We start from the raw sequence: 15174 nt of genomic DNA, 5'->3' as shown, positions 1-15174 counted from the left end.
ACAGTTTTATGGTTAAGCATACACGTCACCATCGGACCATCCTCATCGATTTCGTTAGCTTTTGGACATCCTACTCCATTCAAGTCTATAACTTCTCGATTAATAATGTTCAACAAAAAGAAACACTTTTCCTCCCCTTTACAGAATACGCGGTCGTAACCTTGAACTGCAGATCGGAGGCACTCGCCGAGCTTTTCGTACGGGGTTACCCCATAATCCCATCCCAGGCCGTGCGGGTTGTTTAGAATCCACCTGTTCTGACGCACAGTGTCGTATGTAAGTTCTTTTTCACTGTACGGGGGCGCGAAGGACCATGAGCCAACCGTCGGTGTTTTCTCCACGGTTGTAACGGCCACCTCCTTGGCTATTTGTTCCCGTTCAACTCCAACAATTCGCCCGGTAAGAAAATCAAAGTCAACGACCACGGATTTCTTAAGCCTTGGTGATGGTAAAAAAATCTCCCATTAACACTGATATTTACGGTTCAAACTTTAACTTTAAAAAACACCAAGTCCACAAAAATTATACTTACATGGTACTTGTTGAATGGTCCTTCCTTCCTCTTCGAGCTTGAGTGAGATTGTGATGGTGTTTTAACTCAGGGTCCTGGCTATTTATATTATTTAATAAGATCATCATCCTAGCTTTGACTGTACATTAATGGTGTTTACGCCGTGGGTTTTTTCGGGAAGTTTATTCTCGAACAATCTACAACTTTGACTGTACATTTTACTTCATGACCTTAAACAACGTTAATCTGGGTTTTACGGGGCGAATTTTAATTTTTCTGGAATGATCTAGAATAATCCCTAGAGCTGGGTTTTTACGGGGATTCTTTATTTTCCCCCAACGTCATCTGGAGTTTCATACACCCCTTAACCATTTGATTAATACGGGAGAAATTAATGGTTCAAATTTTAATCTAATTAACATATTAAAATACTGTTTATTTCTTAAATCATTATTCACCCTATCTTCATACTCCAATGTATGTACTTCTACATCCGAGAATCGAACGCGCTTCATTGACCTGTCAATCAAAAACACCCCTTGCAGGTGCGGGGATGAGAGGGGTGAGTCAATCAAAAGGCTTACGTACAAAGTCTCATCCACCATCTTGTTTTCTCGCCCGCCATCTTGCAATCCTCCAATCCTCCAAAACTCAATCCTCAACCCTCCCATCCTCCAATCCTCCCCTGCCTTCTACTGTACCTGCACTGGGAACGGCATATTCCCCCTACTTATAGAGTACCCCCGAAAAGGTCTTAATGAAGCGTTCTAAGTCAGGTCCGAATTCCGAACAGCTGGAGATGTCTATTAGATGCCGTCTAAATGACGCCTAATATAGAGTACCCCCAAAAAGGTCTTTATGAAGCGTTCTAAGTCAGGTCCGAATTCCGAACAGCTGGAGATGTCTAATAGATGCCGTCTAAATGACGTCTGATATAGAGTACCCCCGAAAAGGTCTTAATGAAGCGTTCTAAGTCAGGTCCGAATTCCGAACAGCTGGAGATGTCTAATAGATGCCGTCTAATATAGAGTACTCCCAAAAAGGTCTTAATGAAGCGTTCTAAGTCAGGTCCGAATACCGACCAGCAGGAGATGTCTGATAGATGTAGTGTAAATGACGTCTAATATAGAGTACACTCAAAACGTTCTTAATAGGGCTGTGCGAGCCTTGAATTTTTGGTTTCGAGTCGAGTCTCGAGTATTGAAATTTTCCCTTATCGAGTATCGAGCCGAGTCTCGAGTACTCGAATCGAGTATGGAGTAGTTGGAAAATTTGTTTCGAGTATTTATCGAGTAATTGGGAATTGATTTTCTAGTGTTTTCACACTTTCTGTTAATTTATTACTCTCATAATTGACATTTGGTGTAATTTTGATCATCGACAACTACTTCCTTCAATTTCCAGACGGTATTAGTCTTCTTTCCTTTAAATTTAATAACAAAATTCCTCATTTAAATCTTCTTCGGAATCTCATTCCTCACCGAAGTCACTTGTAGCCATTGTTATACTTCGCGCAAAGTTCCAAACGAAAATTTATAACCTAAACTTAAAAAATAAATAAATAAATAAATACATAAATAAATAAATAAATAAATAAATAAATACATAAATAAATAAAATAATAGTTGTAAACGCGCCTTTAACTGTATTTCATTACTTTTACTTACACTATTTTACCAGCTATGAGCTACTACCCTACTACATTGCACTGACAGTATGATCTAAACTACCCAATGAGCACTAATGTGCGTCTGTTAACCAATAAGCGTTACTTGCTTGTAGATTTTTATAGCTACTACATCCCATTTTCAGAGTTCAAGGCTTTCCAAAAGCAGGTTCGAGTATTTATCGAGCCTTGGTTTGATACTCGAAACTTTTTCGAGTCTCAGAAAATCGCTTATCGAGTATCGAGCCGAGTACTTGAAGTATGTTATATTCATCATTTTCACCGTTTCTAACAATACTAAGTACTTGGGGTTACAGGTGTTAATTAAGCATATGATCCTTAACTTTCGGGATACTTAATATATGGGGGCAAATATGGAAATACCAGCGGAGAAATTCAAGGGAAACATTCTGGAAATATGAGATATTGGTTTTCTAAAGATTGTATGAACCTTGAAAGTGGTCTTGTTGAATTCCCCAACGTTTGTCCGATGATCTCTAGTATTTTACAACCGTGATACTTCAGTTTTACCATAAAATTCTAATTGAAATGCCCAAAAACAACAAACAAAAGGACAACGGTGGGTAGATTATAAAATGATGGTTATTAAAATAGTGAGCCCTTACGATGAATCACGTCAAGGTGTTCTTTAGGCAAGCCCTTCCTTTCAGTGGTGCCCAATGCTGCCATTTGGGCAAGTTCATCTTCCGTATGTAGCATTCTTAATAAAGCGAGGGACACACATGCGTAAAAAATTCACGGAAAATAATAAAAAAATCGTAAACAGAATTTATTTTTCTATTCCGTTTACGTTTACGTTTCTAGTTCCGAAGCGCACTTGACTACGTAAACGAAAACGTAAACGTCTTTTGCGGTGTCGAAATTTAATTGCAGTGACATCTATACGTCTGTGTCGAAAACAAAAAGCAAAACATTGCAAATGGCGTGTAAAAACAGATTAGCGGCTCTTTGCCATTTATATTCAGGTCAGCTTATGGTATTAATCGCGATATATGCAAAAGTAAAAGATAAAAAAAAGAAAAAAATATGGATGAGGAAGATATTTCAATTAAGGGACCAATATGGATTCGGTAACACGTTGATACCACAATTAAAAAATCATGATCCAGAATACTACTTCCAGTAAGTCCTGTCAAGGGTGTTTTTGTAATCAATATGTATTTCCTAATTGGTGTATATTGTTGGAGATTTATGAGAATGACTCCGGAAACATTTGAGAACATTTTGCAAAGAATTGGCCCACTCATTGAAAAGAAAACCACACGTTGGCGAGAGCCCATTACTGCCAGAAATAGATTAGCAATTACTTTAAGGTATAAATAGTTTTCCTGTATAATCTATTCATTTATTTTATATTGAATTATAGGTTTTTAGCAAGTGGAGAAACGTATCGTAGCTTAAGCTACGCGTTTAGAGTTGGGCGTTCTACTATTTCTGAAATAGTCAAATCAACATGCCAGGTACGCGTAGGGATTTTGTTTTGTCTTAACTACAGTGTGTTTATACAAATAGGTTATATGGGAAACCCTCAAAACGGAATACATGATCATACCCAAGACCTCCGAAGATTGGCAGAAGGTTGCAGATGGATTTGAAACGCGATGGCAACTTCCTCATTGTGTTGGAAGTGTCGATGGAAAGCATGTGTACATGGAATGTCCCAACAATACTGGAACCTTAAATTTTAACTACAAAGGAACTTTTAGTAAAGTGCTACTTGCCGTTTCGGATTCTGTGTACAAATTTCTCATTGTGGATTTTGGCCATTATGGGTCAGAGAGCGATGGTGGTATCTTCAGAAAGTGCATGTTTGGAAAACGAGTGTTATCGAACACAATTAATCTTCCACCGGCTACTCTTTTACCAAACTCAAATATCCGTTATCCGTACTATTTCGTTGGCGACGAGGCATTTCCACTGAAGGCTAATTTAATGCGCCCTTATCCCAGGAAATCTAATTTTAATCACAACGAACGTATCTACAATTACAGGTTGAGTAGAGCTCGCCGAGTGGTGGAAAATGCATTTGGAATTCTTTCCGCAAGATTCAGAATTTTTAGACGACCCCTGAACTATGGTGAAACCGCAATACCTTTTATGGTGTCAGCAGCTTTAGTTCTTCATAACTATCTTCTAACGGAAGTTCCCAACATGTACTGTCCAAGTGGTTTCGCTGATAGGGAAGACTCGAACCATCAACTTATTCCAGGTCAGTGGCGAAACGAAACAGACCTCCCTCATTTAAATGACCGTTTGGGCTCCAACATGTATAGTCAAGATGCCAAAATGTTAAGGGACAAATTAGCCAAATACTTAACTGAAGAAGGGCAAGTTCCATGGCAAAATGATATGGTTTATCGTGGTCTCCCTCATTAGCTGTTTAATTGTTATGGTAGTTAATAAAAGAATTCAAAGACGTGTGAAAGAATAAAATGCTTTATTTTGATAATTATGATAAATATTGTTCTTCTTTGTCTAACATGATCAACTCCATCTTTTTCATCACTTCAAATTGATCTCTAGCATTGAAGGCTCTCAGTATGTTTTGCAACAAGTCACAATACAGTTTAATTTTATCCGCTTGCTGGGTCTCGCTATTTGAAATTATAGCACCAGCAATTGTGCTTGAAGTATCCGAAAACTTCTGCAAAGCCTCACTCAACGCAATATCAACATCTGACGTTTTTGCTCTCTTCTTCGGTGGCTGTCCTTGGGGCCTACCAGAATCAAAACTGGACCTACTAAAGCTTGTGCTCGGCCTGCTTAGGCTAAAATAACATTGTTTCATTAACGTTTCCCATGTGTATTACAGCACAAAAATTCATGCGAAATTACTCTTCCAGAGAGGTTCGGCTACTTTCCTCCTCGTTCTCAATCTCAGTTGTAGGTGTAGGTGGGGGTTTGACGTGGAGGTCTTCCACCACACTCGCTTCACAAAGGTCAATGTTGTTGTCATTTGTTATTGTACTTTATAATGCAATCCTTCATTAGTACTTCACACGCTTCAAAATATAATTATTTAGTATACCTTTCTTCTTGAGCATCAATGCCACTAAGAATATTGTCCATAACTTCAAAGAGTTCCCAATTTGATTTGGACACTTCTTTACTCCCACTGCCACTAACCGCAGTGTCCTTGAGCCGGCGTTTATCCCTGCGATACCGGTCACGCTGGGTCTTCCACCATTTTTCAGCATCCTTTGCTAATAAACACCAATTGTGTGGTTCATGATAACGAATCCAGTGGAGACCGAGGGTTAGAGGTTTAAATAATTGCTACGAACCTGATAAGTTATGTGATGCCCCAATCGCATGCCAAATGGTTTGTTTAAACACCGTATCTTTGTAGTTTTTGTCTTTTTTATCGAAAAGACATGGATAATTTCGTACTTTCTCGATAAATTGTTCTAAATCAGCGCGTCTCTCCGCTCTACTACCTTTCTTCTCCGCCATCTTTGATTATAAAAAAAAAACCTTGACCCAGACCGAGCTTCTGATTGGCTAATGAAAAAACGTAAAATGTTTTGCGACGGAAAAAGTTGAGACAATTTCAACTCCTTTTTCTAGTACGTTTCCGTCGAAGTGTTTGTACGTTTACGTTTCAGTTTACGTTTCAGTCGTCTTTTCCGTCGACATTTTACGCATGTGTGTCCCTCGCTTAACTCATGAATCATGCGGCTTTCACTTTCCAGATGGGTTTCTACGTTTTTTTGGCGACGTCTGAGACGAATACGTTGCATCCTTCGCACAACCTAACCTGTTGAAGAGTTAAACCGAAAAACAAAATTAGATCGGTTCTGAAAATGTTCTAACTATAAATTATTCCACCCAAACCCATAGTCATAACGAATTCCACATTACGGGATTTGCTAATGCTAACCCATAATCGAGTAATACAATTAGCACACCCATCTTTTAAAGGAATTCTCAAGTATTTGGGTACGATCAGTTGATCAAATTGAGATATAGCGCATTCATTATTCTATAGAAATCATACCTTCTGTCTCTTTGATGCCGTTTTTCTTTGAGGAATGGGCTCGTCCTCTGATGAGCTGTCGAAACCACTATGTTGATCGGCCATTAATGCGATTTTTCGGCAAAATTTGACTACCGATTTGGTAATCCTAAAATATATACGCAGCTCAGTTGGTAACATATGTATCGAATGGACTAGTCGAACAATTGGGAGCAATTCTCTATCGTTTTAAGCGAGGAGTTATCGTAAGTGATGACTATCGTCTAAAGGGTTGGTGCCAATCTTGTTCCGTCTTTGAGAGAGCGATAGCTAAATTGGTGATTAGTCATACGTGTCGTCATACCTTGAACGAAAATTGGCGAATGTCTCGTGAATTCCCCTCGTGATAATAAAAAAGCAAGGTGGGCAAACTATTATTTTACCGTTTTTAATGTTCACGAGAGTGATAACTTAGTAAAAGGGTAAAGCAGGTGGATAAGTTATCGCATGCTTTATAACTGAAGACGGTAAAATGTTAACTTGACCACCTTGTTTTTTATTTGCACCATGAGAATTCCGCCGATGTTCGTTCAAGGTTTGATGACACCTAAGACAAATCACCTACTTAAATATCACGCTCTCATAGACGGCACAAGGTTGACAACAACATTTACACGATTGTTATCACTTGCAATAACTCTGTTAAAATCTTAGAGAATTGCCCCCACTGACCATAAATGTTTAGCACCCTACAAGTTCTGCCCTTAAAATGAGATAAAGGGAGGGTAGAAGTACGGCTTTTATTTATTCAAAATGAGCCAACCGGATATGATCGTAGCCATAAAGCCGGCAGCAAAACTTCTTAAAAGACTATTGGTGAGAGTAACGCCATTTACTAAAATGACGATATGCTCTGAACCAATGCATCGTTGAGCATAAATCCACACTTATGAGTAGTGATGTTACTTATACTTCTCTAGTCAATTCCGTCTAGCATTAGCAGTGCGTGTGCAAGTGTAGGTTACCTCTGCCTCTATAATACCTCTCCGATCAAAGGTTGCATGTAAGAGGTTTCCTAGTTTTGCACGGGCTGCAAACTCGAGATGGAACTGTCCATACGTAACACATCTGTGTCATAACTAACAGCGTTCTCTCGCCTTAAAGGGGTTCTGAAATCCCCCAGACGAGAGAAAACGGTTTATCTTTTAAGCCCATAAACAACGCTTGTGAAAGGGCTGATACCGATATCGGCTGTTCTTGGAGTAGAAATGTATAACAGTACCAACAGTGTGGAATACGCTTTAGATATTGCATGGAGTCCATGACTACTTCTACTATTGCAACGAGGCCATGACTACTTCTATTATTGCAACGAGGCCATGACTACTTCTACTATTGCAACGAGTCCATGACAACTTCTACTATTGCAACGAGTCCCTGACAACTTCTACTATTGCAACGAGTCCATGACAACTTCTACTATTGCAACGAGTCCATGACAACTTCTACTATTGCAACGAGTCCATGACAACTTCTACTATTGCAACGAGTCCATGACAACTTCTACTATTGCAACGAGTCCATGACAACTTCTACTATTGCAACGAGTCCATGACTACTTCTACTATTGCCACGAGTCCATGACTACTTCTACTATTGCAACGAGTCCATGACAACTTCTACTATTGCCACGAGTCCATGACTACTTCTACTATTGCCACGAGTCCATGACTACTTCTACTATTGCCACGAGTCCATGACTACTTCTACTATTGCAACGAGACCATGACTACTTCTACTATTGCAACGAGACCATGACTACTTCTACTATTGCCACGAGTCCATGACTACTTCTACTATTGCCACGAGTACATGACTACTTCTACTATTGCCACGAGTACATGACTACTTCTACTATTGCCACGACTCCATGACTACTTCTACTATTGCCACGAGTCCATGACTACTTCTACTATTGCCACGAGTCCATGACTACTTCTACTATTGCCACGAGTCCATGACTACTTCTACTATTGCCACGAGTCCATGACTACTTCTACTATTGCCACGAGTCCATGACTACTTCTACTATTGCCACGAGTCCATGACTACTTCTACTATTGCCACGAGTCCATGACTACTTCTACTATTGCCACGAGTCCATGACTACTTCTACTATTGCCACGAGTCCATGACTACTTCTACTATTGCCACGAGTCCATGACTACTTCTACTATTGCCACGAGTCCATGACTACTTCTACTATTCTGGTCGTTTTGCCATTGCACTACTACCTTTAAGCGTTTGGATCTCATTTATCCACGCGTAAAAAACGAAACCCGATCTATAACGCAAACTTCAATGTAATAATACCCGCGGCGGTCTTAAGGTACGTCCGCACTAGGCGTAAATTTTCGCTCGCCACGCTACGTACGCTACGCTCGCCACGCGCGCCGAGAAAAACCACTGTCCGCACTTCGCAAATTTTCGCGCCAACCGCGCTGGGCGAACGAGGCGTAGAGAGAAAAAATGTTCACCAAGCTGAACTTTTTACGTCGGTCTCGCCGGCGTTGGTGGCGTACATCCAATCAGCGAGCGTCTCTGGCTCACGTGCGAATGTCGTCTGCCTCCTATATTAAAATGGCGCCTGTTTGTAGCAAAGCAAAGCGATTAGCTCACGCAAATAATTTAATAATTTCACTGCCAAAATGTGCATGACGTACTATCGTCTAGACCCTGCACACTCATATACCTTACCCGGTTTTGCCTGGCAAGCCGCTCTATGCATGTCAAATGTGCACCTAGACTTGCTATTGGATGAGAACATGCACCTCTTCATCGAAAAGGGGATTAGGGGAGGGGTATCCATGATAAGTCATCGCCAACAACACATATCTAGATAATTACGACGCATCAAAACCGGATAGTTACATATGCTATCTAGGTAAGATATACAAGTTATCCTAAATGAATTTTCACATACTAACAATCAACGATAATAGATTGCAACAACCTTTATGGGACGGTCATGTGTGACGCTCTACCCATGAGGAACTTCCAGTGGGTAGAACCCAACCCCAACTCCGAGCTCGAAATTCTAAGTTGCCCAGATGACTCGCCGGAGGGTTATATTATTGAAGTGGATATGGAGTACCCCGAATATCTCCATGATAGTCACAACTGCTATCCACTAGCTCCAGAATCCATGTCCATAAAACCCCAGATGCTCTCTCACTATTCCAAAGAGCAGACGACTTCACTGAACATCAAAATCAAGGAATCTCTACCCAAACTACTCCCCAACCTAAACAAGAAGGAACGATACGTGGTTCACTATCGTAATTTAAAGTACTACGTATCAAAGGGGCTGAGAATCAGCAAAATTCACAGCATTTTGAAGTTTCAACAAGGAGCGTGGTTAAAGGGGTACATAGAATTTAACACCGAGAAGAGGACGAAGGCGACTGACGATTTTGAGAAGGACCTATTTAAAATAATGAACAACGCCGTGTTTGGTATGTATTTATAAAATTAGAATAAACATAAAATAGTATAGATAATAATGATTTGCTTTCTTCCTTAGGAAAACCGATGGAGAACCTTCGGAACCGTCAGGATTTCCAACTAGTGACGACTGCCGAAAAAGCTGTTAAAAAGGCTAGTTCACCAGCATTCGAACGGTTCACCATATTCCACAACGAACTAGTTGGAATCAACTCCACAAAAAAGAAGCTGGTCCTAAACCGACCCATATACACGGGCTATCTAAATTGCTCATGTATGGTTTCCACTATGACGTAATTCGGGCACAATACGGGGTGAAAGCAAAACTCCTCTTCACAGATACTGGTAAGTTTTTACGCCCTTATATATCATTTACTTATCATAACATTTATATAAACATTTGCGGACATTACGTATAATTACAGACAGTCTCACGTATCACATAGAAACGAAAGACCTGTAAAAAGACTTCGCCGCTCAGTCGGAAAAATACGACTTCTCGGGTTACCCGCGAGATCACGCGCTTCATAGCGATGTGAACAAGAAACGCCTTGGTAAATTCAAGGATGAAATGGACGGCATCCCAATCGAGGAGTTCTGTGGGCTGAGACCCAAAATGTACAGCATTTTGTCGGCCAAAGGGGAAAAGAAGATCTGTAAGGGAGTTTGCAAGCGCGTCGTGCAGAAACGCGTCCGGCACGCGCACTACCGTGAGTGTCACCTCAACCGCGAGCTGACCACCGCGGAGATGATAAGGATTGTCAGTGAAAAACATATTTTAAAAACTGTAAAACAAACCAAACTTTGTCTCAATCCTTGCGACGATAAGCGTCATATTTTAAATGACGGTATTTCGACACTCGCCCACGGGCATAAAAATGCAAAATAAAGAGAAAAAATTATGACACATTTATTGAGTAATTCTTATACATATATTCAGAAATCATATTATCATTAACATTTTTATTTTTAGAAAATCGTTTTATTATATCAAACATTTTAACACCCCTACATCTATACAACGAGAAATAGACACAATACCCACCACAAGTTTGACTTAATTCACCCTGTAGTTGGCGTGAATTAAACGTAACAGTTAGGCTGTTTCGCTCTACAAAATCATTAAATTTAAATAAATCCGGAGGATTTCCATAGCTTTCAAAGAATTCAGTATTCTTTTTCCTCGAAATGTATATAACCGTCTAATGTTCGCCTGTCCCTTTAGAAGTATCAGTGTTCACAATATATAGAGATGGGAATGTTTTAACAGTTAGTGGTAGTTTATCCGCCGGAAATATTCCCCGGAACAAATTCCTAGCGTATGGGTCGTGCCTTAATATTCTCTCAAGTTGTCGAGAGACCATTATGAGCTTTGATCGAATAAAACGGCTCGGTATTTGTCAATTTCAATCAAAAATTGGAATTCGGAATAGTAAACGACGGCAATTGTAGCCGGTAGCGCTTCGGCAAATATTAACTCCAATCGGACACTACCGTTCTTTATAAAATTGAAACTTTCAGTCGAACTACCATTCAGGTCGGGGGTCAAGTCGAATACGAAAAGAGCATTACCATTGGCGAACTCGTCACGGTCAATGAAATTACCCTCGTCGATATTCCATTGCCCGGTTTGAAGAAAGAGATTGGCGTACGATCTCATACATAGGTTATCCTTAAAGTTGGGGTTTAAGGGTTTATGGGGTACGCTAACCCCATCAACGGATAAGGTGATTTGAGTCACCGCTTCATTTTTAAAATTAAAAGGCGACATTTTATAATCACCCAAAAACACGTTCAGGTCTACAAATCCAATTACTACTTTATTCGGTTGTTGACCGCTAAATAAATTGTCATTGACTGCTATCTTACTTCCTTGAGATATGGAAAACGTATTACATTCCGTACGTGTTATGGGGTATTTCATCGTGGCCAATTCCAGGGTTTTAGCGTGTGATATCATAATCTCAGGGGTTATTTTATCTCTTCTTATGAATAACGAAGCGTGGGTAAATATAACTTTCGCTTTAATTCCATCCGCATGTAAGCAGAATTCGTTGGGACTTTTGATAAATTTAAAATTCACATCGACCAGATTGGGGATGAAGCGATTTTGCTGACATATATCGGCGTGTACGACACCAATCAAGTCTATAACTCCATTTTGGGCGAATTTACTCCGTTTCTTAAACCCTTCATTTTCGAAAAAGTCGTCAAAATGTCCCGCCGTATCTTTGTAGAATAGTGCCCCGGTCAAAAAACTCTTTTTCGCTGGACCACCAAATGTCAATAGCGTTTGAATCATGCTCTTAAATGCGTATTGTTGAGGACATGATGTAACTGATCTATCATTCAATGATACGTGTAGTTCACTAAAAAGACTGGAGTGTAATAGGTTTTCGGGTCCAACTTTATCCGCCTGAGTAGTTAAATCAGCATTCGCATCGTACACAGCGGCTTTAGGTAGAGACCCATCCGCTTTAACCACTATTACTAGTAAATGCAGGAGCGTGTTTTTCAAGTCTATGTATGACTCGGAGTTCCCGGTGACGGGAAATATAATAGCCTGATTTTCATCTACGTTGGAGGTAGAGTTATACTCCACCCATTGACTTCCTATTATCCCAGTTTGGGTATAGGGTACGTGAAAAACATTTAGTTCCGAGCTGACGCTGTTCATAGAGTTTGGGTGTGCGAGCGACATTAAGAAAATATATCCGGGTGTAAAGATGACGACCTTCTCTTCTTCTTAGTTCGAACAGAACTGATGATGGGTGACACTTTCCGTTTCCTTTTACGTCCGTTTCCAGTTAGCTTGGTCACTTCTTCGGCCGCCCTTCTCAATGTTTCCTTACCCGCTGCTTTACCCCTAGTTCTCAATGCTTGTTTAATGGGTACACCGCTTGTATAATCCGTCACAATTTTCGAGCCAGTGTTTAAAAACTTTCGACCTAGGAACGTGGCACCCCTTTTAAGTAATGGCATGGCTGATCTGAACGCCGAGGAGATAATTGACCCCAGACCATAACCACGTTGCACGGCCAAACCTCTATATACTGGGATGGATCCATGTCCAATTTGATTTTGATAATAATCCTCATAATCCTTAACAGAAACGTGACCCGTATTATATGGAGACATCCTTACACTTTGACAATCACGTCATAAATGGGGCGGAGATTGAATTCAACGTAGTTCTTATAACAAGTGCCAAGTTCTTCTGGGTCTGAAATGTAGAGTGACGTGAACTTTCCCAAGTTCGAACTTAACCGGTTCACCCATTTCACTCATAATGTTAATTTCAATTGTCTGGACCTTTTTTTCGCTATGGGCATATAATGAGTTTTAGCAAACGCTTTTTCCACCGTGTCTCCATCTTTCCCGTTGATACTTATAATTCTTAAGAGAGGGACGTCAGAGTCTCCTACTGATCGAGACTGAATTATATCAGAGTATACGAATATGGAGTGCATTCCAGCATCCATATCGCAACTGAATGGGGCTGTCATGGAAGTGACCACGGTAACGTCTTTCTTTGGTTTCCTAGTGAACCCCAATATAACGGCAATTTCGCTTGGGATATAAAGTTGGTTCGGCCCTTTTAACTCAACCATCACCCGTCGATTTGGTTTGTTGTATGAGAACTCAAACCTAGATTTTATTTTTTCAGTAGCACCAGCATCGTCGATTGACAATATTTCCAGTAATTCCTCTACAGAACCGTAATATCCGGGAGGTATAACTATGGCTATATCCCGGTTTTCATTCACTCCGTTAATTATCTCTTCAGATTCACCTAAACCGGAACCTTCCTCTGGGAATTCATCTGAAACAACACCTTCGAACGATCTATCCCAAATGCGAACTATGCACTCCCTTTTTACATTATTCCATGTTCTGGGATAGCTTATTTCAGCCAGAGCAACCTCGTGAGATCCCTCTAGTGTTATAGATTCTGGTAGATACGTTCTGAACTTGCTTATAGTATTTCCTTTGAAATATTGCGTTGACGAGTCAGAGGGTAGTGCGATGTAGAAACTCATTTTACGTCGATTTCTTGCACCCAGGAATCAAATTCGGAACTATACCCTCTCCACCGTACGAGGAGTTCTTTAGTACCGTCAGGTTTTTTACGTTTTCGTAATACTTTTTCAATTTTAAATTTACAGTTTTCTAGGTCCTTGCCAACTTTCTGTATTTCCTCTTTGTAGAACACACCGGAAATGAGCTCGGAGTTCAAATCCTTCAGTTTAAATACGGGTGGATCTCTCGGTATTCGTTCTGTTACTTTGAATAGTTCTTCGGTATAATTGGCCAAATACCCTTTTTCAAACGTTCTTTTATTTTTGCTTATTCTAACTAAATCATCAATTTCAAAGGGGTATGAAACTGGCGGCGAAAAGTTTACTTTTCCTTACAAATTTAACCAGATTTGTTTCGAATTTTCCTCTGTCACTTCAGTGGGTTTGCATTTAATTGATTTGTGGCAGTTGTTATTATACGATTCCAATAAGTCGGGTAATACGTCAATGTATTTGTAGGTGTCGTTTTGCGTAAAATAGCGGTACATTCACTCCTTCAAGGATCGATTAAATCGTTCAACGATACTACATTTCACTTCCGAGTGTGTGGCGAAAAACTTGATGTCCAAACGTTTCAATTCACTTTGCAATTCTTTATTTAGAAATTCATTGCCATGATCCGACTGGACAATCTTGGGTTTTCTACCAGACTCTAAAACGGATCTAAACGCCGCAACCATCGTAGGTCCTTTCTTGTCTTTAATAGCGCCGGCGAAAGCAAATTTACTGAATACGTCAATACAGCACAGTAGAAATCTATACCCGTCGTTATGACGCTTGATGTTTTGCATGTCTGCCAGATCAAGTTGCCATTGTTCATCTATACCGTACACAATAATCTTTTTCCTTCTGAAGTTGTGCCTCGCGGGTTTGTGCAGCGTATACGTATCTTGACGTTGTAGGAACTCAATAACATCATTTAAGGAAACGTTAATCCCATTTTCTCTCGCATCCCTATATAGTCCTTGTACACCTCCGAAGCTCCCCGGATCTTTTTCATTGAAGTATATTTCTTCTAGTTTATCCATTAGTCGTGCAGTTTAAGGTTTTTTGAGTATACCAATAAGCGAAATCGGATAACTCGATAATTATAACAAGAAATAATATCAAAAGCGCCGTAATAACTTTGGGATTATTTAAAAATGAAACGGACAGGGAGGCTAGAAGCCCTGTGGGAGAAGGATCGTTACATCCTTCCATGATAACGTGTAAGTAATTTGTGAAAGAAATGAAACGTGATATTGATATATATTCTTTTTATTTCAAGTTTATCCAAGTGTGGAGACCATTACCATAGTGGGAATCCGGGGTTGGGGGATAATAATCAATTTTCGGTAAGTCGCTTTTAGATACATCGAGATAGGTATTTGGTACAACACTAGTAGAGTTTCCAAAGGGGAATTTGTTTCTCACGATAGTTTTTGGTACATTTTCTTTT

At 40.0% G+C, this 15174-nt stretch overlaps 2 protein-coding genes across 2 annotated transcripts; both read right to left on the bottom strand.

Annotated features, from left to right (window-relative positions):
* Positions 1-11020: 11020 nt before the first annotated feature.
* LOC149635066 (uncharacterized protein F54H12.2-like) lies at positions 11021-12358 on the bottom strand. The gene has a single exon (XM_089850931.1). The coding sequence runs from the start codon at positions 12356-12358 to the stop codon at positions 11021-11023; it is 1338 nt and encodes a 445-aa protein (XP_089707057.1).
* Positions 12359-13693: 1335 nt separating this feature from the next.
* Positions 13694-14764, bottom strand: LOC149635065 (uncharacterized). Its single transcript, XM_089850930.1, has 2 exons — positions 14266-14764; positions 13694-13977 (listed from the first exon to the last, which is right to left on the bottom strand). The coding sequence occupies exons 1-2, from the start codon at positions 14762-14764 to the stop codon at positions 13694-13696; spliced, it is 783 nt and encodes a 260-aa protein (XP_089707056.1).
* Between the last annotated feature and the right edge of the window lie 410 nt (positions 14765-15174).

Source organism: Phalangium opilio, unplaced genomic scaffold (genome assembly GCF_054372755.1).
Source record: "Phalangium opilio isolate 3A_F unplaced genomic scaffold, DU_Popi_V2 ptg000095l_1, whole genome shotgun sequence".
Classification (NCBI taxonomy): Eukaryota; Metazoa; Arthropoda; class Arachnida; order Opiliones; family Phalangiidae; genus Phalangium; species Phalangium opilio.
The sequence above is the reverse complement of the archived record's forward strand: the minus strand, read 5'-3'. Positions and strand labels throughout refer to the sequence as shown.

Excerpts from the sequence above, each read along its gene's own strand:
- LOC149635066 (XM_089850931.1), bottom strand. The coding sequence starts at position 12,358 with ATGTCGCTCGCACACCCAAACTCTATGAACAGCGTCAGCTCGGAACTA.
- LOC149635065 (XM_089850930.1), bottom strand. The coding sequence starts at position 14,764 with ATGGATAAACTAGAAGAAATATACTTCAATGAAAAAGATCCGGGGAGC. Across the intron at positions 13,978-14,265 it reads CACACACTCGGAAGTGAAAT|GGTATTTGGCCAATTATACC; the intron begins GTAGTATCGTTG and ends CGTTTGAAAAAG.